At 41.1% G+C, this 26,867-nt stretch overlaps 1 protein-coding gene and 1 long non-coding RNA gene across 2 annotated transcripts; one reads left to right on the plus strand and one right to left on the minus strand.

The window, feature by feature from the left end:
• Nucleotides 1–3,581: 3,581 nt before the first annotated feature.
• On the plus strand, nucleotides 3,582–10,073 carry LOC140681261 (uncharacterized). The gene is made up of 2 exons (XR_012052473.1): nucleotides 3,582–5,088; nucleotides 5,852–10,073. It is a non-coding gene; the product is annotated as an uncharacterized lncRNA (long non-coding RNA).
• A 7,860-nt stretch (nucleotides 10,074–17,933) lies between these two features.
• LOC115490732 (tetraspanin-7-like) lies at nucleotides 17,934–22,887 on the minus strand. The gene has a single exon (XM_030256402.4). It carries the CDS (start codon nucleotides 22,615–22,617, stop codon nucleotides 21,901–21,903), a length of 717 nt encoding a protein of 238 aa, XP_030112262.4. The 5' UTR covers nucleotides 22,618–22,887; the 3' UTR covers nucleotides 17,934–21,900.
• Between the last annotated feature and the right edge of the window lie 3,980 nt (nucleotides 22,888–26,867).

Consider the following 26,867-nt stretch of genomic DNA (forward strand, 5'->3'; position numbering starts at 1 on the left):
GATTTTTGAAAGAAGCAAATTGGATAGAATTTCATTATGCAGAAAATGCCAAGCTGGATTCTCAGGCATATTCCCTTACTCATCTGATGAGGGTGGTGTTTCCTAGGAAGAGTTGCCCACAAAGGTTCAAAGGTTGCCTTTTCATTCAAGAGCAGGACTCAAGTCTGTGTGGACCGTCATTCTCTGGGATACTGCTGGTTCCTATTGATTTAGCATCTGTTGCTGCCCTTGTAGAAATCAGTATCAGACTGGACTGGACCTACTTAAAGAAGGAAAGGAAACCATATACTTTTCCTCATCCCTGGGATAAGCTAAACTCAGAGAACACCCACTTTACTCATCTTTGCGTGTTATGTTCCAGCAGGATTGCACCAATGCCTTTCACAAGCTGGAGCCTGCTGATGTCAGGCACCCAGCTCAGTGTTAACACAGTACCTGCTTGCTGAGGGCAGGGTAGTGGCCCAGACAAGGAGTTTCACTGACCAAAGTAGCACACAGCAAGTGTATATTGGCTGATGTAGAGGTAGATAATTGATGCAGGCACATAGCAAACCCTGCTTTGCTGAACTGAAAGGAAAATTTTAGTGTCCTGCCCACCAAAGGGGACTTTCAACTGAATGACCAAAGAGGAGAAAGATGAGACAATGTCGCATTTTTAAAATGTCTGTTCAGCCTGAATTGCATTTACATCTCCATCTGCCTTGTCTCTGCCTAGTGGTTTCAGCTTGACAGATCTGATGACTCACATTCTTCAAGGCTGCTTTCCCATGTACTTCACAGGAAACAGGACTGCATGTTGAGAGCACAGAAACCCCTTTCTCCGAGGTACTCTTACTCAGAGTACATTTGACAACCAAAAAGAGAGGCAAGTGTGTCAGAAACATCTTTTGAGCTATATTTAGGCTGTATAAACCCAGCAGGAGATCAACCATTTTTGTGTCACAGCAGCTAGAGAAGTGCTTCTGTGGGGACTTTTCTAATGCAATAATGATTTTAGTATTGATGTTACTAATATTCAGCTATACTGAGCAAATGTACACACACACAAATATACATTTTTATATGTCAACTGTACACCTAAAAATTCTATATATATATGTAAATATGCATCTTGCATAGGAATGTTCATCTTATGTACTTCACTTGGTAAATAAGCTATATTTAGTAATTTCTTTTCCCTTTATTTCCCATTATCACATTAGGCCCAACCCATCTGGTTATGTCTTGCTGACTCCATTGGCATTTTCCAATGCTGTGCCTCACCAGCTGGTGAGGATGCTCTGGTCCTGCTGAGCTGATACCGTCAGTGATTCAGGCCCTGATCATGGGAGCTTTTCTCTGCATTGCACTTGCTTTGACTCCTTGGCACTAAAACCCAGGGCAGAATTTATCTCTGTGCTGGGGGCACAGTTACTACAGTTGACAGTCACTTTGCACATCCTTTGTACTTCCAGAGCTGGCTCCCAGAGCCAGCATTGGACCAGAGGAAAGCAAAGCAGAGATGAAGCTCCTGTCACTTTGTCCCAGCCACCAGGTTATCTGCCATTTAAAAGTACAGCAAGGCTGGAGCTCACAGGCTGTAAGAGATGCTACACTGAGGGAATTGCATCTCCAGCTCAAAGCAAGCTTGTCACTGCCCTCTCAGGCTTACATCAAAGGGAGCACTAATGAAAAGCTAAGTCTGAGAGCATGAGCCCAGGCTCCTAAGCCACTGACTGAACAAGAACTGAAGACAGCCTCAAACACACTTGACCTAGCACTGCACAGGGGAAAATTCTCGTCTTTATATCACAATCACTGAAGAGTATTAATAGGAATCGTGAAAACTCATATTTAACCTTTCAATCAAAGGGTTCAAGAAGCTCCAGAAGAGCTCATCCTTATTATCCCTGACTTACAGTTACAGACACTGAAGCACAAGAAAGTAAAACAATTTGTCCCAAAGCTACTCCAGCTGTGTCTAAACTATTCAATTTAAAGCTGACAATATGCCATAGGTAGAGCACTACCTGCCAGCAAAACATTTAGGTTAGGATGGTTTTTGGTTCTGCAGGAAAGCTCTCTGAACTCTCCTCCTACTAGAAAAAAAAAATTATTTTTTTTTAATTCTGCCAGAATCATTGTGGAATATTGATCAAGGAATGTTTCATTTTGAAGATACAACATCTTTTCTCATTAAAATCATTCTGCTAAAATACATGCCACAGAGTACATTGGGAGGTTTTAATAGTAATTTTTGAGACATCTTCCAATATTTTCTGGCTTTTAAAGATGAATATTTCACTCTGTCTGTAAACAGACAGTAACTAATGGCAAAACATCCTGTGTATTTTATTTACAAGAAACAAATCTTCAGCTTTTGCTATTTCCCAAGATGTTAGCATTTTTTAACTGGTTTACAACATTGTACAAGCAAAAATAATTATGAATGACTGCCATGCCATTGAAGATCTCAGGGTTCTGCAGGTCAGATTCAAGGAAATGCTGGCCTCCCAGTCCTGTTGTCCTCAGTGGTTTTGGATGCTTCTGTCTTCTAATGCTTCACTGATTTGCTGTTTGTTCACAGAATGGATTTGCCTGGTGTCAATGCCAGCTTAAACTGAAAGAAGTTGTTGGGCCTCCTGCTGCTCTCGAGAGCAAAGAAGTTTACTGACTCTTGCTTAACTCATTTTGCTTTATAATCACAGGGCTCATAGCAGTCACCAGTCTAGCTTTCCACAAACACATCCAGGGACAGCAAAGACTACAATAAATCCCTGAAACAGGAATGCATGATTCACAAGCAAAATTTGACAAATTGCATGAAATGAGACAGAAAACCACCACATAACCCACTCCACTGCAGATGGGTGTCTGTAAAGAAAAATTACACACTTAGAAGATTATACCAGTTTTTTGCTCTTGGAGCTTTTATACCATGGCAATAACCCCATGGCAGTTTACCAGTTCCTGCTCTGGAATAAAAAGCTTGTGCCCAGACCCTGAGGCACACAGCGGAGGAGACAGATGGGTACATTTTGTTGCTGAGGAAAAGAGTTTCTGAGAGCAGTTCAGGAACTTCTTTTGCAAAGTGATGGATGTGTTCATCCATGCAAACTTGGAAAAAGGATGTGCCACAATGGGGGCTCAGAAAACCCTGTACTATTTGTCCTCTATGCACAGTCCTGCAGACTTCACATTGACAGATTTATCCTGTTATTGGAAAGGCTTGAACAATATAAAGAAGTAACTAGATGTCTAGAATAAATTAATAGTCAGGAGAAGGAAAGGCTCCAGGGAGATATTATTGTGGCCTTTCAATACTTAAAGGGGATTATAAGAAAGATGGAGACAAAATTTTTAATAGTCTCTGTAGCAATATGACAAGGAGTAATGGTTTTAAACTAGAAGAGGATATATATCTAGATTCAGAGTAGCTATAAAGAATAAATGGTCCAGAATAACAAAGCTGAGAGTCTGGAAACCTGGTATCCCAGGTTTTTTCATAGGATGCTTCACATGAGAACAGAAGTGACAGAAGAGTCAAAGGAGCTTCTGTGAGAAGCTTAGGGAACATGAGAATTACTCCAAGGAAATGAGGGAGAAGACATGAAGGGTCACAAAGGTGATGGAGGTACTGGACTGTCTCGCCTATTAGGAGAAGCTGAGAAATCTGGGACAATGGCTATAGCCTGTCAACTAGACAGATGGTGGCTGAAAAAGGAGTGGCATTGAACCTACCTAATGCCTCTGTCCCCATGCAGTTCCCTGGCACCAAGTTCCCTCAAAAACTCTCCATGTGACCATGTAAAATCAAGGAATTCCCCATTATGGAAGGAGAACATCAGCCAGCAATACAGTATATCTACAGATAGGTACCTCTCCCTCTATATTTAAGATCTTTCCAAAAGTCTATTTAAGTCTTTTTACCATAAGCTTGTTGGAATGTCCCCCAGCAACAGTCAAAATGTTTCTCTGCAAGTCTGTCTTTACTTATAAGTGTTGCTGGCTTGGCCTGATTTGCTCTAAATCCTCAGTTTCTACTCAGCTGCTGGGGAGGCCTGGTCTCCTGCCATAAGTCTTTGTTTAAAGAGTTTTGTATTAAAGTAACCGCAAGATGAGGACCAAGGGCAGACCCAAGACTAAAGTCTTGGAAAGAGACACTCGGACCCAAAGCTAGAGCTATTTATTTTAATATTTTCCTTTTGCCATCTAGATGTGGGTTTATGTTATACTGAATTTCTGGGTAACAACAGAGGAAATGTGGGCTGACAAATGAAATTTCCCCTGCAGGTATGCCCCTCATTTTCCTAGTGGACCAAGTGTCTCCTTTGGAGGTTCTGGCTCTGGACTTGAAACAGTTATAATCAAAACTTTATGGTCTTCTGTTGTACTGCTTCCTTGGCAAATACATGTTAAAATAGGGATGTCATTTTCACTACAAATGACAATTGGATTTTTGATTTTTACCATAAGCGTTGAAACAAATCCATACAATTTGATTCAATTTCTTCAAGTTTAAGTATTAAGTTTTGTGAGTTATGTAGTGAATTAAAATCTGTAAATCCCTAAGGGTTTTATAAATGCCTCATATTTGGGCTAATAGTGAATTGCAAGGTACTTGGTGAAAGATTTCGTGTGCAAAATCAAGGCAGAAGTCTTCTGATGAGATAACTTGCTAATTTAGCATGTTATTTCCTAGTGTTTGGACAGCAGCAGTGCTTGGGAGCTGCTGTCATAGAGCAGCAGCACCATGGCTGCTCCAGCCAAGCAGCCAGCGAGCCCAGAGCCTTTGCACTGCTCCTGCCCAGCTGGCTCTGCCTGCCTGGGCTTACAGCTGCCCCTCCTCGGAGGGCTCCTGGGCGAGCACTCATCATTTTGGTCAGTAGAACACACTCTCTGTTCAGGAGGGTCACCCACTGCCTTGTTTCTGCAGGCCAAAACGTTACTCAGTGAAAAATGAGGCCCAAGGATATGCAGCCTTGGCTGTGCAAGGCATGGGGACACAGGAGGGATCACTTGACTTACTGACTTCTCAGGAGAGCTGACGAGGAGCAGAACACGGTTGAGGCAGAGCCCAGAGCTACCAAAGGCAACAGGCATCCTCTGGTAAGTCAGACACAGCCAAAGGCCATGGAGACAATGCTTATCCTTAGCTGGGTCACTGACTTGTCTCTGCTCCCCTCCCCTTCACCAAAGTCCACAGTCTGTGACACCCCTGCCTGCTGAGCCCTCCTCTGACATTCCACTCTGTTTCTCTACTATATGTCTCTTTGCACATGAAAACTGTTCTTCTCAAGGCAATTCTTACAGATACTGTGCCTGGGTTTCTTACAGATACTGCCTGCTTCTTCATTAACCAGTAACACAGTACCATAGCAGCAGATCAGTAAATAGAAGCAGTTGGTGCTGATTTCTTCACTGTTCCAGCATCTGTGGTCTGGAAGTTTAAATTCAGATGACATTTAGTGTGCTATCCTGGACCAAAAATTCCTGCCAGGCATATATCTGAGACTTGTCATGTGTCTGAAGTCTTATTTCTCTACCAGGGGCTGGTTTGAATCTCCACATAGCGATTCTGGAGAATCTCTAGCTCTGGTAGAATCTCCAGAGCTGTTCTACACTGGGAGAAACTGCAATCATAACAGACTCACTCTGCAGCTGCCAGGTGCAACAGGCAATTTTGTCCAGAATCACACTACTCATTGAAGCCAAACTGCCAGATATGATGTTGTTATACTCTTGTCTCTCCCCCAGCCATCCTCATAACACCTTACTCCCATGATCTGTAGCTCTTACTCCCAGAGCTACAGACCTTGTAGTGGTGGGAAGCACCTTGCTCTGCCTCACCAAAGCCTCTGTCTGGCTGCAGCTCATCACCACAGCTGCCGCAGAAGAGGCTGCAGAACCCTCCCAGCAATGAGGAAAACAGGGAGAGCCAGCAGTTACCAATACTTCATCAGCTCTGGAGAGCCAAACTGAGTGGAATTTATCAGCTCACATGCAAGGTGCATTCTTCCCAGAAGGTAAAATTGTGCTTATGCACCATTGTCATCTTCAGCTCTGCCCACTGAATGTGCTTACCTTCAGCTACTGTGAAGTAAATTCAGACTAAAATTTGCAGTCTATTTACTACCTCTGTGTGACAATTACATGCATGTCCTTACTCTTGCTTCATGCTAAATGTTACATAAATCTCTCATTTTCACTGAAGAGGAAGCTTTGCTTTATCATAGGATGAACACAAATACGAGACTGCCTCGTATTTCTAGCCTCCCCCACCATTTTCTTGTATTCTCTGGAGTTGACTCCATTAGGAAACTCCTTAGAGACAGGAATACTAATGTCTTCATTAGTCTTCATTATAAAGTTGAAATTTTAAATGTTGTTGTTTCTGCTTAGGAAGACAGAGACCATGTGATAAGTGATACCAAATGTGTCCAAATAAGCTATGATTGTGCTGAGCAATCTATCAGGTTAGAGTAATAAATGATTCCACAAACAGCTAGCTTTAATGATTCCTCCTCTGCAGATATATAGTAGAAATAAAACCCCAAAGCATTTGCTTCCCAAGCAGCACAGACAAGACCTGTTTAACATGGATGTCTGATACGTACAGACTTTATGGCATAGAAGTTGGTACACCTGAATGCAAACTGAGGATTTTATGGTATCATTTCCATTTCCTTCCTGCTGCATGTTAATAAAAGCAGCAAATGTATGAATAAGATAAGATTGTTTCTGTTAGCAGGCTGGCAATCAGCTAACTGACTTTCTATGTGCACTAGGTAATTTGTATGTGCTGGTCCAATTATGTCTTACTGCTGGAGAATAATGCCTAGTATTTAGCAGAACTGTTATTCCAATGACACATTACCTCCAAATATTTCTGTTAAAATATCTTCTTCTTGATAGCTTCCCTTTATCACCTTCTGAAATGTTAATATGTATCTACCCTTGTGTTGATATATTAAGAGAGTTCAAAGGCAGAAGCTTTACAAATGAAATTGAGTCAACTCTCCTCTACATTAGCCTGGGCTGTTTATTTTGCTATCACTTGGGCTGGACAAGGAGCTGTTCCTGCTGGCAGGAGCCCTGCTGGGCTGTCAGGATGGGCCCACTGGTCTTCAGCAAGGCAGAGGCAGCAAACTGGCCTTTGTCTTCAGAAAGGCCGTGACTGAAAGGCCACCTTCCTGCTGAGTGTCCTCCATCACAGCAAACTTGGTCAGCTGAAGCCTCTACTTCAGGGGCACAACCAAACCACCAATGACAGACCATAGAAATTCAGGGGGAGTTTAATATGGACTGCTTTATTCAGGCACAGGACCTTTTTTTATAATATGAATTATTTTCATAATTTAGTTATTAAGGCTAGCCAGAGAGTTCTGAGAGCTCGTTACTTTAGTAACGAGTGAGGAAAAAAATATAGCTAGAGTTGTAAAATATTTTCTGACTTATTGCTTTTTTGTCTCCTGCAAAAATGTTGGGATGAAAATACATGACACATATACAGGAAAACAGATGTACAAGAGGGAAATAGAGATGACAGCGGATGCATATATGAAATTAGTAAATGAAAACTCAGAAATAATATAACAAAAACAGCTTTGCAATTTTGTACAGGCAAGCAGCCTACACAAAGTTGTATGTTTGTACAGGTAAAATAAAGACTGCTATGCCTAGACTAAATGTCAAAGTCAAATGCAACACTACACTGTGAAATAAGTTTTCATTGACCTTCCTGTATCACCTCTTTACCATGCTGCTTTCAACACAGTGATAAACACTGTGGATAACAGATGCTGCTTTGGGGAACAGGATTTGGGGGTAGAAGCCCCAGTGTCTTTTGTTGGTATATTAAGATTGTAACTTGTCTGATTTTATTATTAATGTGTCTGTTGTCAGCTGAGTTACCATACACAAAGACATTAATTTGGGCAAGCATAACCTCTCCTTTTCTGAGGGGTTTCACATTTTTTAATTCAAAGATAGAAATACAGGCTGAGCATACCTACACTCTGCATCCCGATTCTTGAGTTTTCTTCTTCAGCTAATGGCTTATACAAGCCTGCCAGCTTATAAGACATCACACTCCAGCCAGGCTGCTTCAGGATTCCACACCTGTCTCAGCTTCAGGAACCATTCCAGCACTATCTGAGGCCACATTAAAAAACACACAGTTCTCCACCTCTGACACTTTCAAGGTGGACAATATGAGTACAGGTGGGCACACCAATTTATTCACCAGTTGCAACAATTCCACTGCCTTTCCATGGTGGTATTAAGTGAGGAATTCAGCTCAGTCCTTACATTTCCTAGAAAAATATCAAATTAAAATGTATTTAGCAATTTTGGATCAGTGGGTAAGAACTTTGAAGTAGACAGATTTTCTCCCCTTTTCCTAAGGTTCAGTGTTCTGAAGTGGGATGCAGTTCTTTGTCTCAGCACCAGCACTCCTTTACTGTTTAAAGTGTCCTGTTCATTAAGAATCTTGCAGTAAGAGAGATTCTTTCTAGCCGTAAGTCTGACACAGTAAGACTACACAAGAGAGCAAGTAGAGGACCTGCTGGTGTTTGAAGTGTGTTGAGCTGCAAGGTGCTGTTCAGTATTCATTTGTTGCCTGCTGGGAGCCAACAGCTCTGCCCGGCAGCGCTGACAGACCAACGCTCTGTGCAGGTGATGAGTGCAGGAAAACATTTCTACACACAGCACACAACTAGCATTTCTAAACAGCTCATGCCAGCTGCTCCTGCTCCTCTCTCCCACTCACCAGGGGACAGACCTTAATAGTGTTTGTTAGACAGGAGCTGCCTTTGGTACACACATAGAAATGTTTCCATTAACTTCAACATAGGCATTGGTCACAGTCATAAGCTCATGCGGAAATGGAAGGTTCAAAAAGGAGCCAGATTCTATTCCTTCTGATAAATTAATCCAAAAGGTGACATTTTGTATGTTAAACCAGTTCTGAATAGATCATTGCATGTCCAGTTTCTCTGGCTAATATTCACACATATCCATTATTAACATCATTCAAAGAGATAAAATATTTTAATTTGATGCCATTATGTGTCATTTTATCATTTGGTTTGATTTAGTATGATAAGTATTTGTAACAATCTCAGCCCTTATCCTGGTATCTAGGTTTAATGACAGGTTTCCTAAATGACCTATAAGAGAAATTAGTCCTGCATATTATATTAATTATGCATTCACCCGGTGGCAAAAATGAAATTTCAAGCCTTGCCTGAAGTTAGGCTTAAGAATCAGCAAATCAGTTTTAACAGTTTAAAGTTAAAATCACCTTTTATGTAATTTCTTATTGAGAAATAATCATAGCATTGGTCTTGCAGGTAACTTGCAGACACAGGCATTAATCTGATTTTTTTCATACTTTTTTATTACCATTTGTTATCAACCAAGGTAACTACACATCTTTGCATGTGTTGTACAGTCTTTTCTATCAAGAGTTTTATAATCAGTTTCTGGAAGAAACTATAATTATATTGCAACATGAAATCTAAAACTATCGCAAGTGTAGGTGACAGAAACAGAGAAGATATGTTTCCCAAAAGCTTATGTAATATGATCTGAATTAATCTCAGTGATGGACAGGGAGTAGAAATTCTTTTTACTAAATTGTCTGGAAAAAATGCCCTCCTAACAGTAAGCAGCAATGTTTGTTCTTTCACTGTCATAACTCATATGTAGCTAAAAACATTAATCCCTCACTTGTGAGCCTTCCCTCACAGCTTTGATGAATAACATATTAATATTGCACAGAAAGAACTTGGAACATTTTCTCATATACCTGTCATGTGTGCTTTGTGTTTATGCTAATTTATTTTATGGGATTAGAGTGCTCCCAGTGGTACTGCAATGAAATCAGCGCAGTTACTGTAATTTTATGTACCTTGCCAGAGGAAAGGTCAGCTTTCAAAGAAGAAGGAATCATTTCACCTTTCCCTTCATGAGCCAGACTCCTCTCTGATGTGTACATATAAAGCCTAAATTTCCATCTCTTTTGTTGATTGTCAAATTTACTGTATTATTTCTGAGAAAAATAAAGAACCTAGAGGAACTCTTAGCTGAAAGCATTTTCAGGCTGCATTTAAAAATCACTTTACTCATTTCTGAAGTGCATACACCCCAAGTGAATGACTTTTCTAATAGGAAGTGGTGTCAGACAATTTCAAAGCAAAATTTCAGGGGGAATGGAGAGAAGTCAGGCTGTAATTACACCTGGTGAAAATTACCCAGGACTGAAGGCTAATAGAACATTTCTTTTTTAAGTCTCATGGGATTACTTCAGGGACAGAAGGCAGCAAAGAATTCTCATCACAGGATAGGAGCAGATGAAGCAGAACAGAGAGATAAGAGACAATCTGTTGAAGACAGAGATTATGTAAAGGATTTGGGCAGTCACCACACAGAGAGTGGGGCTGGCTCTGGGTGAGCTACCTCCAAACTGCTGAGCAGGGTAACCACTCAGTGTGGAATGATATTGCAGTTTTGGGTTGAGCTGTTTGGAGGCTCAAGCCCATCTCTGTGAAGCCCCATGGGTCCCTGTTTGCCCACATCAGCTCAAGCAAGCACTTATTCAGGAGATTCCACATCTCTGTACACAATCTGTCACATCCTCATGCTCTAAATTATCTGAACAAGTACATTCAAAAATATCCAGGGACCTTAAAAGTCCCCAGGGAAATTAAACAGCTCTTTCTAGGCAGGCTTTGTGGAAACTAAAGTTAAACTCCTTTTTGGAAAATACTGGTTTTGCATAAGCAGAATTTATACCATTGTGCTGGGAGGGCAGTTTCACAGCTGGCATTCCATGGATCCAGGTAGGATAATGGAGTGCAGCTGGCAGCCCAGCCCATGTGCAGAATGCAGCTGCAGTGTGCAGCAGCCACGCTGCTGCTGGAGCCAGTCTTGCCCTCAGGGCTCTGTCTTTCTGTCTGCAACAAGGATTAAACACGTTTTATTTGTACATTTTCTGATGGGCAAGGTCAGTCTCTGCAAAGATGGGTACTGGATCGTGTCATGCCTGAATACGGGCGTAACTGACCCATGAAATTAAAGGACGTGTTTTGCTATTCGCTCAGGACAGCCCAAGTTCCCCAAAGATAGATCCTCTTGGAAAATCCTAGCTAGAATGAAGAAATTGTTGGTAGATGGAAAAAACACCTAAACTAAAAATATTTTAGAATTACATGTGTAGCTTGAGTCCAGTGAAATGGAAAAATGGTGGTGGTTTCAGCCTGCATTATTTGGGGCTGTTTTACATCAGAGTACAAGATACAAAACAAGGAAACAAAAATAATCCTAGAGATGTACTATATCTTAAAATCTTTGAGGAACTAAAACTGTAACATAGTGATTAGGGCAGCTTATAGGGCACATCAGAAAAACAGCACCGTGATATCTGCAAGGATCTGTCTGTTGCCAGGCTTTGGCAATTTGAGTCCTCTGAGACACTGTGAGGGGGAAACAGCCTGTGAGGAATGCTCTCTTTCCACAGCTGTGGTCACAGAGTTTATCCTCTGATCCTCCCACTCAGTATGTATTCTGAGACTCTTTTCTGTGAGGTCTTGGTGACACACAAGTCTGCTGCCATCCATACCTGAAACCATCTAAATTTGGTGATATGGTGAGTGAGGGTCCGCATGAGTGAGTTGCAGTCTGCCTCTGTTATACGTAACTTTGGAGGGGCTTCCCAGAAATCACAAATAATGTGACATGGAATCCAGTTGCATAATTTGTCCCCTGCTAGTTTGATAGACACTAGCTTTTGAATATGTCCATTGTAATGTTAAAAACTTCCTGGAGTGTCTCCAGCTGCATACGCATTTCTGTCTTTTTAATAGCACTAATACATTTTCAGAAAATCAATATAACAGCTACTAAGAGACCAAAATTTCTCAGTCTGATAGTCTCTAAAAAGGGAGACAAGAATTACTTTTTGAACACAAAAATTGCAGATGACTGATGTTTGCATCAAGAAAAAAAATTAATGTCAGCTTTCCAATGTCTAATACAATTATGTCAAGCACTGACTTTTTATTACGTGTAAAGGGCCCTCTATGAAAATGTGTCCATGCACCATTTTAATCTGAATGACAAGCGGCATTGCAACCAGTGATTTCTCCAACCTACCACACCCTGCTTGCTATTTGGGGCCACAGTCTTGGTATCAGCTCAGGGTACAAAGCAGAGATTTGCAGGAGAAAGAAAAACTTATCATGAAACTATATAGTACAGTTCTTTTTGCCAGAAATGGTGTTAATACCTGCCCTGTTGAAAAGCAAACATATTCTTACATCAAACTTTATAAAACACTTAAGATAATCTGCCCAGAAATGAGATGCCTGGCAGCAAGGTAAACAACTGGCTTCTTGTCTGTTCTTTACATAAGGCACTTTATGTGCTCTACTTATTGAAAAAGTAAAATTAAGGGATTTTAAAGCTAGCAATTGCTTGCTTTAATTGCAAGTGCTTGTTTAAAATACAGGCAATAAACCAGGAAACCCTTACATAAGGGCATTATTAAAAGGTTTCTGGCATTGATAAGTTACATGACATTGATATTGATGTTTTCTTGGGTGTTCTGTAACAGTGTTTTCAGAGAGATGTTTCATTAACCTATTGAATTACTCTATTTGATCCAAACTTTAAATAGTTAGCTTAAGCAGTTATCTTCTCCTCCTTCTTATTTTCTAAAAAAAGAAAAAGTGCTACCTGGATTTCACAATTCATATTTACTCATGCTCAGTGAATGCAGGGCACTGTCAGACAGTAAAGGAAATAGAAATATGGTGGTACTTTCATCTGGTTCCATTTTGGAGCATCCCCAGTTTTCAGACCCTATGTCAGGTGACATATCATCAACAAAAATGAGTATCACAACAACTCTGAATTCCAGTAATCTTTTCATCTCTCCCAAGGAGATCTGTGGCCCACAACAAACAAACCATTCCCTCTTGCATTCTCAGCACCTCCTCTAAGTCCAGAACAGTTGAAGTTTACATGTTCAACACTGTTACTCCCTGAATTTTTTTGCAGCCTACACTGGCACAAAGGGTTTCACTGAAAGGAAAACTTCCCACTGTGCCTGTAAAACTCCTATTTCCCAAAAAGCATTGTCCCAGCAGGCAGTGTACTGAGGGTACAGAGTACCTAAGGATACCTCCTGAGATGATACCTTTGGTCTTCTGCTTTCTAAAATGTGTCCACATGAATAAAAGTACCAGCTATAAGCTCAAGGCCTACTGTTCAGTAAGTACAGGACCATTAATGTAACATCCAATCATTCTGCAGAAGCTTATTGTGAACAAAATATAGCCGAAATGTTCCAAAATGCATTGTGGCACATTTTCAAGATCAAGATTTTCTTAGCAGGTTAAAATTTATAATGTATTTATAATTAGTTTTTATCCTGGCCCCTTCAGAGTACAGCACATTCCCATTATACAGAAAATAAAAATGCAGGATTGTGTTTGGTTATTTCTGTTACAAAAACTGCTGCATGCCGAGGCAAGGCCTCAAGAACACTTGACTGGCCTGTCACATCTGTTAGCACTCGGTGGCTATTGTTTAACATCTGGTTATATTTTTCAAGAGTTTTCATTCAATTCTTCTATGAGCCAGCATTTGACTGGTGTTCACAATGGGTATACTCTTCCAAGCTGGTAACAGCAGTGAGTAAACCCCAGAAGTGACATGCAGAGATGCTTCAGTCAGCTCTGTGGGAGCCATCACTGCAACCAAGAGCAGGCAGCATGTGCTCTGCCCCAGCTGGGCAGATTTATATGAGACTCACCAACTGAGATGTCTGTCCTCTATCTGGATTTCTGCTCCTGGCTATGCCATAGTTCTTCAGCCCTTCTAAGCTGAAAACATCCTCAAGAATGGGTGAGAGAAGGACAGCTGCACAACAGGAACTCATACCCCTTCAATCCAAGTGCCTGCACTCAGCACAGCATCAAATCAGTCAGTGCAGCTTGAGAATAGGAATAGAAGATGAATGATGTACAAAATCTCTGGACACAAATATTAACTGACTTGTCCTGAAATTGCTGGACAAGACAGTGGAAAAAGATCACTGTTTCTTGTCTCTGGCATAGTGGAACTGAAATTAAGCATTTGCCTTCCTTGCAAAGAAAGACATATCACAATGCATTGGCTACCATGTAATGATTGTTCTTTCCCCCTCAGTTTTGACTCAAACCTAAAGTGTGACTTACATGCATGTCAGTTCCTACAACTGACCACTGTGTGATTAAACACAAGAATGCAGCATCTGCAAATGTAGACAACTCTGATACCCAGAGAACTGCATCTTGGGCATATTAAATCATGCCACAAGAAATGTGAAGACAGCTATTTGATGACCCCCCAAAGCCTTTTTGTCTGCAGGCTGAACAAACCCAGCTCCAACAGCCTCTCCTCATATATCATGTTGCCTAGCTTCCCAACAGGCTTAGTGGCCCTGGGCCAGATAAGTCACAGTTTATCAACTGTATCTTGTCCAAAACTGGACACATTGCTCCCAACACAACCTCATGAGTGCCAGAGAAAAATAATTAGTATTTTTTTTGATCCTGCTGGCTACAGCTCTGTTAATACAGCCTAGAATGTGGTTGGCCACCTTTGTTGCAAGAGCACCCTGGTGACTCTTTTTCGACTCAGCCTCCACGGCTGCCAGGTATTTTTGTGCAAATCTGAGAATGGAATAAACTTCCAGAGCCTTCAAAAGTAATCCCAAGAAGAACAATTTAATGTTTCCTTCTTGTGTCTAGAATCTACACTGGGATGAATTGATACCCGCAGGTAACATTCCCATTTCACATTAGCTCCTTACTGATAGGATTGCTTCAGGGACAGAAGACAGCAGAGCAAACAGCCCCTACAGCACACTGCCAGCACAGCAGAGACAGCATTGCACTGATCCATTCCGTAGGAAACTACATGGACTACAGAAACACATCACCACAGGCTGACCACACTACTGCCACAGTCCCTGCATGAATCAGCAGGGATTTGGGAGCTGTGATGAGATGGGCTGTGAGGTCTGCCTGCTCCCATTGCTATCCAGCAGATGGGATGGTCTTCTTTAAGATCATCAAGTCCAACCATTAACCCAGCACTGCCAAGGCCACCATTAAACCATGTCCCTAAGTGCCACATCTACATGGCTATTAAACACCTCCAAGGATGGTGACTCAATCACTTCCCTGGTAAGCTTGTTCCAATGCTTGACCACCCTTCTGGTGTATAAAATTTTCCTCATATCCAATCTAAAACTCCCCTGCTGCAACTTGAGGCCATTTACTCTCATCCTCTTGCTGTTGCATGGGAGAAGTTGTTCTCAAATAATTTTTAAATCTCATTTGAAGCAGAATAGCATACCTTGAAAACATGTACATATAGGATAGAAATCATATGATAAAAGCTAAGAGGAAAGAACAAAAAAAAAATGAAGTTCCAAAAAATGTAGCAACTAAGCACCTGACCATTGTACTACAGTATCATAGTTAAAAGCTGGAGAGGAAGCAGCAGCAGGGGAATTACTTTAATGAAGCTTAGATGGTACAATTGAGTAAACTCTGAAAAACAAATGGCTTAAAGGGAAGCATTTTTTTTATTATTATAGTCTCTGTGGACAAGCTGATTAATCTGTGTTTTGTATTATAAATCAGAAGCAAACAAGACATTGAACAGTGCAAGCTCAGAGAAAAATAGTGATGTCCTTTTTTAGGGGTGAAATATGTAGGAAGCATAGGAGAAATCTTACTGGATCCACCAGCAGGGACAGAATGGTTCTTCAGCATCACTGCTAAGCCCCCCGCAAAAGGAAAAGAGCATGATGAGTGTCTTAAGGCAAAAACTGAGTAAGAAATAAATGTGAATGTCATAAGCACACAAGGAACATCATATAGAATGGAAAAAAAAGGATGACATCCCTGACATACTAGAAGCATGACATGTACAACATATTCTAGAAAGCTGGCTTTGTAACAGCACTCACATCTGACTTCTACTTGTCAGCTGTATGACCCATGCAAATGTCTCAATGCCCTCTACCAGGAGACTAAATTATCTGTATTCTGCTTTTAAGCCATGAGACTTGTTTTCTGGGACCTTCATTTTTTTCTCAACTAAATGCCTGATAACACATTTATTTTCTGATGAGTTTGTTCAATGGCACCTTCTAAACTTTATTAATCAAATTATTAATGTAATCACTAGAGCTGATCAAAACCCACTTATTTCCATGTAAAATAAATAGTTTATCTTCTACCTAAATTTCCCAAATTATCATTTTAACAAAACAACAGCAACAACAATACCATCAAGTCAACAAAGATGATATATGCAAGGGGAGTGGAAAGGGAGTGTTGCTTTGCTAAGAAACAAATACCTAATTGAAAAATAGCTATCTGAAACTATTGTTTAAATATGACTTTCTGACAAATTTTTAATATAATTATAAACTACTAGTGCTAGAAAAGTGCTGTTACTAAAACAGGCAGATCAAGGGGCTTACTTTCAAAAACTTATCCAACAAGGAGTTCAGACTTCAAAGGACTGCTTGACCTTGGGGTGGGAAGATAGAAAATAAAGGAATTTGTTCAAGGGAGCCCATAATGTAGCAGAAAACTAATAATGAGATTACAGATAATTACACTCCCAGAATAAGAAGTGGAGTTAGAGAGGTAGGCGGAAGGGCAAAATGGATATGAAAGTCTGAACATGCCACACTGGTGGGAAATCTGGCAATACTAATGGGTTTCCAATTCTGCTTATACCTTCCCACAATCCTGATGTTTTCTTTACCAGCTTCAGTGAACAACTTTTTCCAAATTATGAGATAAGTATATTTAGCTGTTGGATTTGTGCTTACCTACACGATTATTTTGCCTGAACTCTGCACTGAAACTCAAGGTGCTACTGCATCTGACAAGCCTCCACCTCTACCTCTTCTGAGAGTTTCTAGGCAAGAACGGCAGTACCTGGGATTACTGGGACACCAATACACTATGGCAAGGAACAAAATACTCCAGCACAATTACTGAGAAGAGAATCTTGTCCTAGAGGTGGCTTTTGGTGCCTACACTACACAGTGCTCTCTGACAAGTCAAGGACCAAAAGCAGAGAAACAGCCCAGGAAGATGCCCTCAGAAGAGCAGTAAAGCAGTAGAACGACTGTTACTGATGCTGACATTTTAACCAAGATATTCTCAATCCCAACTCTCCAGTCAGTCCTAAAAGAGGCCAGATACTCTCAGCACCCCATCTCTGTGACCTGGAAGAAGTGAAGATATCTGAAATTATTAACACTAAGCATGAAAGATTCCTTAGGTTTTGAGACCACACCACTGCTCTAAAGTGCTGATACCTTAAGATGATGCATCTCACAAAGACAGAGAAAAGCTGTAGAACTATTCTTTTGGGAAAACTAGAAACATGAATTATCAACCAGTATTTTATCTATTTATTGTAGTGTTAGGATGGAATATGATAGTCTTTCAGGAATCATCAGTCCCAAGGAGTTGTCTTTCTTGGTCAATATGGGCATTGCACTTCCCTTTATTTTGTTGTGGCCTTGCCTAAGACTCAAGATACTGTTCAAAATCAACAAATACAAATGTTATATTCATAATGTATCTGAGTCATATATACATATATAATATATACATATATGTATATATATGTGTATGTATGTATATATGTATTATAATTAGTCTGAGTACCCTAATATGACAAACCAGGTATAACATCTACAAAATGGGAATAGTCTAAGGTTGAAGTTTCAAATGCTACTTAACTAAAAACTCATCCAACCTTAGAGTGACTCTAGACATAAGGAAAATGAGTGTACAGGAGATGCAAAACTGCACAGAAACCACTTCAAGCAGATTAGAGAGATCTTTATAGAACGAGACCATTTGAAATACTGTTTAATTTGATAATTTTAATTCTGTAGCTCAGATAAGATCCTCTAATAAATTCAATTTTGCAGATTTCAAATCATTAACAAAAGATTTCCTCCTTACAACAGAGTACTGTGTGTTAATTGCAAATCAAAGGTAATGTGAAGGACAAAATAGATTCCCTAGTTTGCTTCTTTTTTTCTGTCTCATCCACAAGCAAATCTATATATATAACCAATAAGCTTCTGACAAATGTGTATGTGGGATAGTGTTCTCTTTGACAGCATGGGACACTATATCCTTTTATATTTGCATTTTACTGGCCCAGAAAGTAGATGGGGACAGTAGGGGGCATAACAAAGCAGGACTAAATTGTGATAATTGTGATATTTTAAGCAATTTCTCAGCAAATTAAAATGATATTTTGAACAAAGTGAAATTTGTGGGCTTGAATCACATAGAGTTGAGTAGAAATACGGATTTCTACCATTTTGAAGCACAATGGGTGCCAATTCACTACTGCTGTCAAAAGACTTACCCTACAAAGACTGAAACAGAAGGAAATAGAAGAATCACAGGAGATCCTACCACTAGATTGTTTTGCCCTCTAGTTTGCTTTGAATGTCTTTTCATAGTATCATCCTGAAAAGCTTAAAATTCAAGGAGGCAATGTGACTGCCATTAACTTTTCAAGTTGCACAAAGTAAACAGTCGCATTTAAAAGTGAACTCTGCACACATTGAAAGGCTAATTGTTTAAGTTTTCTAACCCCAGGATAGCCATCTATTATTTAAAATTTTACCTGTTCTTATTTAAAAATTCATCTGTTGTAAAAGTCATTATTAGTTCTGGTTTTCTGTAACACAAAGTTTAGCAACAGCAAATAATTCACATTGGATGAAATATCCAAGCACTTTTGGAGTTTGAAAGATTTATATTCTTGGCATTCTAGATCAGCATTATAAAATAGTCCTTGTTTCATAACAAGGGTCTAATCTTAGCACACTGTTAATCCTAAATCTCACTTTGTCCAAACAACAGAACTGTTGTTTCTACAACCCCAATACAGCTTGCTTCTTGATTTGAATAGCCAGTAATGTTAAAATTTATATTGCCTTTTGTAAAAAAATGGTATGATCTTTCATTAAAATATACCATTTTGATGAATGACTTTAAAGTTTAAGCAGATGACAGAAAACAAACACGTATTCCAGCAAGGGATAGATGGTGCTATCAAGAGTAACATTTTCCAGTTACAGCCATTTTGACCATCCGGAACAAAATGAACCTTGAATCCAGATAAACTTTAAAACTTAAAGTAAGATTTGGTCACTGAGCACAAAAAATTCCAGAAAACTGAAACGGCTACTGGGAATCTCTTAATCTGGAAATTAATTAGAGAATAATGTAATTTCTTTCTTGCAATTACCAAAGTTAATGTTGCTAATTCTAGGAACTGGAAATAAACATTTAACTAACACTCACAGCCAGTTCATTAAATCTGTGGTGATATACATATAGTTAGCATTTACATGGTCATTGCCAAGGTTTATCCTATTTTAGTGAGGCCAAGAGTGTAGAGTGATGATTCACATTTTTAATTATTCATTATTCAGCTGATGTCCTCAGATTCAGACCCAACCACCATATAAACATACACTGGTATGTTTCAAACTTGCTCTTATTACATATTCTTAGCAACTTAAAACCAGAACAAATTCACTCAAGTGCATATTTACACTATGACTGAATGTGTTTTAACAGAGTACTTCATTTTGATCCACTGCTATGTGTCACATAAAGCAACAAGGGTAAAATCAGAAATAATTTCAGTCACCAGTGGAGTAAGACTAGAGCAATGTCATATTCTTGTAAATTTTCAGAGCCTATTAAATAAAGAAAATCTTTTTATAAACCCAGTGCAATTCCATGTCCCTCTCTTACACTCTCCACAATGCCTGTTTTATTGCATCTATAATGGATCTTTTGAATAATAATTTTTAAAACCCACAACATGCTTCCATCTATACATTTCAATGTACACTTCATTTCACTTGCATGTATTGCACCTTGTGTCAACATTCAGCAATGCAAATTCTCTGAGTTGATACAGTGACCTGTTTTGCTCTTAGCAGCTGCTAAACTTTATTTCTCAAGTACCATTTACCATACAAACTATACTTTTTGGCCATTGTTAAAATTGTACAACATCATCTTGACTTCCAGAAAATAACAGGAGTTCCACTATTGCATAACTAAAAAATATACAGGGACATTTACAAGCAAAAATTTAAAAATACATTTTGTAGAATAATAAACATCAGCCCTCAAATATTGCTCAAAAGCACTGTTTTGCCTATAAAGAGAGATTCCTAACATATTTCCAGGGTCCACCTATGCAGATGAATACCCAAATGACTGTGAAGACTGGTCACACTACACTGTTAACTGGAACATGATTATCATAGCTAAATAGCCACCTAATACATGAAAAAAGCATTTCCCCCAAAGTTGCTCTACTCCTCCCATGAAGCTACCAGTCATCTTCTTTACTCATTTGACCATTCTCCACAGCTTTGCAAGTCACATTCCTAAGAGATGCCACGTTCTGGAGTTCCTTTGTGGTTCTTTGATTCTATTATGAAATAATTCCTTCCCTGTCTTGCTGGTTAAGGTGGGTATGTCTTTGTGCTGCGAGGTAGAGAAATATGTAGAAGTAGAGACCACAGGTTTTAAGGAAGTGGAAAGAAGCCAGAGTTAAGCTTTGAAAGTTCAGGACTCTCTGAAGTGCGTGGCTTGCTTTTCTTCAAACTCCAAATGCAAACCCAGATCTGTTGCAAAAAAAGCAAAACCATAAATCTACAGACCCTTGCAGATTTATATTGCTGTCTGACCTGAATACACCCAGGGCTACACAGCAAGTCTTGGGGATTCTCCATTTACTCTTAGGTTGTATACAGATCTGGCTTCAAAAATGCAAGTGGGGGCACACTTCAGAGACAGATCCTTTGAGAGAGGAAAAATGTCAGAGTCTGAGGGCTGTTCTTCAGAAACCCTTCTATAAAACAGTCAGCCTGCTCCATTCATCCTGATATTAACAGTAAAAGTCCAAAGCAAACTTCTGAAGGGCAATGAACTTTCCCTCCTCTTGCCATCCCTCATCACATCTGATTGTACAGCTTTTGCCATCTTCTTGTACGACAGGGTTTTAGGTCTTTTCAGCTCTGCAAAAATACATATAACCAACCACACACTGGCTAAGAGGACAGGCATATCCTGAAGGAGGGAGTAACACTTAGAGCTGCAGCTCCACCTTAAGACAGAAATCGGCATTGGAAACACCAAAGCGGGAAAAGCACCCGTAGCAGCTGGACAGCTTGAATACACTCACACCGAAGGGAGGGTATCTGCGGCAATGGGATGCACGATGCTGGACAGTCCCTCAAGCAGCGCCCCGTGTCAGCGGCTGGCATGGCTGGCTGGATGCCCCTGGACCAGGCCTGCCCCTCATGCACTCCAGCAGTTTTCCAGTAACACCATTTGCCAGTCTCAGAAGAATACTCAATGCTGTAATGTCAAGAGACACCTCTCTTACTCTCCTAGACCCTCTAATCTTTCCTGGTCCATATTTAGGTACCTTGGTGTTTACATCACCCAGAAAACCGGTCAGCCTTGCCTCACATGTCCCTGCTGCCTCAGAGAGCCATGTCCGTCCATGCTGCCAGCGCTCCCTGCCGAAGTGGTTCAGAGGCTCCAGCGGGGACCTGCTGCTCTGCAGGACACATGGGCAGGCCGGGAGGCACCTTCCCTTCTGAAGGACTTGAGATGCTCATAGCACACCTAACACAGGCTCCAGAGGAATGGGTCCTGGACAAGGTCGCTCGAGTGGAAATGGTGAATCTGAAGGACGGATATTCCCAGTGGGGTGTACTCAGTTATGTGGGAAAGAAGAGAGCTGGCGGGGACAAGGGGCAGCAGCGGGGGGACCTCAGGGAGGGGTGGTGGTGCCCAGCAGGTGTGCAGGGACGCGGGCAGCCAGCAGGCAGGCCAGCACAATACCGACGAGCTGCAGCAGTGCCAGCCCCAGGGCAGCGGTGGCAACAGAGAACATGTTGCTGCCGACGAAGGCGGACACCGTGCCGAAGCAGCCGGCGCGGTGCAGCCGGAGCGCGTCGGGCGGGCTGCGCCGGCAGCCGCGGCGGGCCCGGCAGCAGCTGAGGGGCACCGAGCCGTTCTGCTGCCGCCCCCAGGGCGAGGCCAGCCAGTCGCGGTAGCTCTGCACCCCGCAGCACGACAAGGCGCGCTGCAGCGCGTCCAGGGCGTCCGCCACGCCGTCGTCCTCCCCGTAGGCCAGCAGCGCCTGGCGCAGCCCCGCCTGGAAGCCCTGCGCCAGGGTCCGGCGGTACAGCAGCGCCGAGAGCCCGGCCGCCAGCCCGGCCGCCAGCACGGCGGCCAGGAAGGCGCAGTAGGCGCGCAGGAGTCCCCGGTGCTCCGTAGCGGCGCCGAAGCATCCCAGGAAGCCCCAGATGATGACAGCGACGCCGGTGGCCAAGAGGATGGCGGGGGCGCTGGGGTAGCCGCTGGCCGACAGCGCCAAGTAACTGCCCAGAGACACCTTGGCCCAGAGGCCGATGATGAGCATGGTCAGCCCCGCCGCCCAGAAGACGAAGCTGAAGGCCATGAGGGACAGCTTGAGCAGGGTCATGGTGCCCTCGGGCCCTGCTGTCGTGGGGAGGGCGGTCACGGTGAGGGTCTCCCGCGGCCGTCGGTGCCGCCGGGCGGTGCGGAGCACGGGCACCTCGGCGTTGTTGGAGGTGCTCTCCGAGCAGCCGTCGGTGCGGCCCGGTGCAGCATCCCCGCGGCAACCGGGGAAAGTCCCGCCGCTCCTCCGCCCCGTCCCCCTTTTGAGGGCGCGGCCCGGGGCGGGCGGGCGGTGCCTGGGCGCGCTGCGGGGCCCGGCGGGGGGAGCGACCTGCCGGAGCGAGGAGTGCCCGGAGAGAGGAGTGCCCCGAGCCAGCAGCTGCCCGGCCGCCGGCCCCGGGCTCCCTTCACGGCTCCCCTCGCGAAGTGCGTGCCCACAGCACTGCGAACCCTGTGCCGAAAACATTCTGTAACAGGAAAGCTCAGTATTAAACTTAATGGGATATGCTGCAGCCCAGGTTTACCCTGGGCGAGGGACTAAATTTTTATAAGCACTAGGAGTAATACTTAAAACAGCACACAGAAAACGCACAGGAAGCATAACGAGAGGTTTTCTTTTACTGCATCAATCTGTACTATTAGGACCCTTTGTAGAAATAAGCATAAATCTGTATCTGAATATTAACTAACTACACATTCAGTCAGTCACTCAGTTTAGATTTTCCCAGTTGGAAACTATTTTCAGTGTGGCCTGGCCCTGTTAAATATTCATTTGAATTTAGCCCATGATAACACTGAACCGCTGAGAAGGCATTAAATCGTGGCAAGGTACTGTTATGTAACTAGTGGCCCAGTAAGCTGCAAGAAGAGATTCCATCATCAAAGTAGTCTCATTGCAAAAGAGCAAAAGAGCTACTCCTGCAAGTCAGGTTAAAAAAAAAAAAATAGTAGGAAACTGTAAATGAGACAATGTCTCAGTCATTAGAATTATCATCTCCAGGGCTTTAGTTTGTATGTGAAACAGTCACACCAAAAAAACAGGCCAGAGTACCCTGTGGTTCACATCTTTATCAAACCCTTTTGGGACTGAAATCTGATGTTTACTTCTGTTTCAGTGGTAACATTTTCTTGATTTCTTTCTGTTACAGATTTAGGGAGGGAAAGGTGGTGCTTTTTGTGTCACATTTTAATGCACAGGTTTAATGTGCAACCAGAAATTCATAGTTGTCAAACCATTATATAGCATAATCATAACTGAAAAATCACTTGTTCTTTCTTAGAGGCCTTGAATTCCGTCCATTCTCACAATCCATGCTCCTGGAACTGTTTAGGTAAATAGAGGAAGTAGGATTGGACTTCTTGAGCTTATGTGAAGTCATAAATCATGAAACAGCTTCAGTGTCTGAAAAATAAACTTACTAGAATAGCTTGATTTTTAGACATTGGCCAAATCATAAATTATATTTACATCTTAGTAAGAAAACAGTTAAAGAATCTCACGAAATCATACAAGTGAATAATTTTTTATTATATTACATGTGATATGTGGACTGACAATGTGATGAAAGAGATGTTCCATTCCATATTATTTTGGAAAGCAAAGTGTTGTGGAAATACCAAAAAAAGGGAGGATTCAGATGTGCCTAACCCACTAAGTCAGAGCAGCAATATCGATTATCAAAGAGTGGTTACAAACTTGGATAGGAAATACACTGAGATTGACCCTGAAACATGCAAACTAGACAAAACTGGTGCTTAGTGACAGCAAGAACCTGTCTGCCAAACTGTGCATCTGAAGGCCATGTGGGTGATGGGAGATACCTAATTAGGCAGCACTCTGCAATACTATTTGGCAAGGAAAAGGCGTCTGCTTGAAGCATGAATTTTCCTGTTTCCTTACTCTTTTGGTCTGGTAATATCTTAAGTGTTACATCTTCCTGGCAGATGCATGATGATTTTGATTTAAAGTGATCATCTTGACTTCCTATGATTTTTTTTTTTTTTTTTAATGTTGGAGTTTACACTTTAAATTCTGAAGTGATTATTTCCCCTCACTCTGTAACAGAGGGGAAGAACAATGTAGGGGTTCTTCATGGCTTTTCAAAGAAACTGAGTCTTTTTGTGGTTCTTAGTTCATGACTATTTAAGGTATCCCTGGCTAGAACAACGAGTGGCAGCACTGCACAGAGAGCCAGATCAGGTAGTTAGGAGCTCTACCACAAAAATATGGGTATCACCAGTAGCTTTAAAAAGTATTGGTTTAATGTTCTCAAGTGTATTTTCCTTAGACACCTTAATGAGATTTTCATGTCATGATTTACAGAGAGGTAGTATAGCTGATAAAGTACATGCATATTTACCTTGGGGAAAACTAGAAGTCCTATGATACCAGCATAGTGTTCTGCCGGTGTTATACTAGTGTACCTTCGAGTTGTAACTATTCATTATTGGTAGTTTATTATCTGGCAACATGCTTAAGAGCTCTTCCCATGGACAAGATGCCCACAGGACAGGTTCCCTGTAAATACAAAAGTGTCTCCTACAGTAAAGTCTGATACTGCAATGCTTCATCATGCTGAGTGATTCCTTACACCATAAATTCAAGTCCATTGAGTTCAATAGAACTGTTACTAGGAAAAGCAGTGTTTCAGTATAAGATAATTCCAATTGAAATTATTTTTATCTAAAACTGAAAGTTATCTTTATTTTAAATAGAATCAGATGAAACAGAAGTCATAATTTTATAGAGTCCCAGGGCTGTGCAGCATGGATGTGGTGCAAGTCCAGATTGAATAGGAAAATATGAACTTGGGGAAAGAGAATTTCCCCTTAATCTTTCCATTCATTCTGGGAAGAAAATTTGTGAACATTTCACAACAGAACTCACTTCCAGTTGCAGGTCCCTTCAGAAAAAAATTAATAGATCATGAAACTCCACATATTATTTACCTCATCCCAAACCTTTGGTCCAGAATGAAATATTGGATAAACTGCTTCTGCTCATCAGCAGACCCAGAGATGCAGCCTGGTTAGAGGCATCCAGGTGGGGTTCCTACCAGCTTGCACAGCTGAGCAGATGTCTCCACCTGCAGCAACTATGATTCTAAGGAAGAACTCAACCTGCTGATCCTTGGAATGTACTAATGTACTTAGTTAACTAACTGTACTATAAATATAAATATAGTTTATAAATAGCACAAGTGCTATTTTTTTTTTCACAGCAAGTTTATTTTAGGAACTCAAGTGTATAATCTCTGCTATATATCAGTTACTTTGCTATTAATAGCAATGATCAGAGATGCTTTGAATTAATGATTTACTTCTAATGTGTTTTTTAACCTTAAAATAAAGCACAAAATTTAATTTTAGCTGTACCTTCACTTTAACTAGAGGAAAATATGATCCATGCCTTGAGCAAGTATCTCAAGGAAAAATTCAATCACTTTCCACTTACCCCACAGAAAATTATTATATGCTGGACATCAGATACATTTCAACACTGGTATATCCAAATAGCATGCAGGCTAGGTTGGTGGTAATGTATCAAAATAACATGTCAAAGGAATTTTAAAAAAGTAGATCTTTAAACTTTTCAGGGAGCAATGGGAGAACAAGATAATATTAAACATTGGCAAATTTTACACTTGATTTTAAATATATTTTAACATTTCCACTTGTTGTATTAGGAGCTGAGGGTATTAAGCATTTCACATACGGGATCTGTGTCATGTGCAGAGTGACAGCAGTTTAGTGTACTTGGCAAGTCGTCATATAACACTTACCTACACTTACCAATACAGATTTTCATACTTGAGATTTCCAAGATCTGCAGCAACAAAAATTGCTTCAGTTTCTCACTTGGTATAATTTTCTATCACCTTTGCTGGGTTCGAAAGCTAATGACCTTATTCCTTTATAGCCCCTTTCCATGTCTTATCTTAAACAAATGCCATGCTACTAATTGTGGAGTAGCCCATCCAAAACAGAGTAAATTAGGAGTCACATTGCACAGCACAACCACTCCTCCGTTTAATTTCATCACAACAGTGGAGGCTCCAAGTTCACAAATGCTGATTCAAGGGAGAAGACTGCTCCTCTCTGGATGCATAAAACAGACCCAATGCACCATGTAATTTTATTTTGTTATGTAATCAACAGACAGTAGACTTTTTAGTGATATTGTAAATGTAGCTTTATGGAATGAACATCTGTCATTGCTGATTATATAAAAAAGATAATGCACACAACGTGATGTATAAAGGTGATCTAAATGTTGCCTGTAACATGTTTTTATCAAAACATATCTATCAGTAC

Source organism: Taeniopygia guttata, chromosome 1A, assembly GCF_048771995.1.
Source record: "Taeniopygia guttata chromosome 1A, bTaeGut7.mat, whole genome shotgun sequence".
Taxonomy (NCBI): domain Eukaryota; kingdom Metazoa; phylum Chordata; class Aves; order Passeriformes; family Estrildidae; genus Taeniopygia; species Taeniopygia guttata.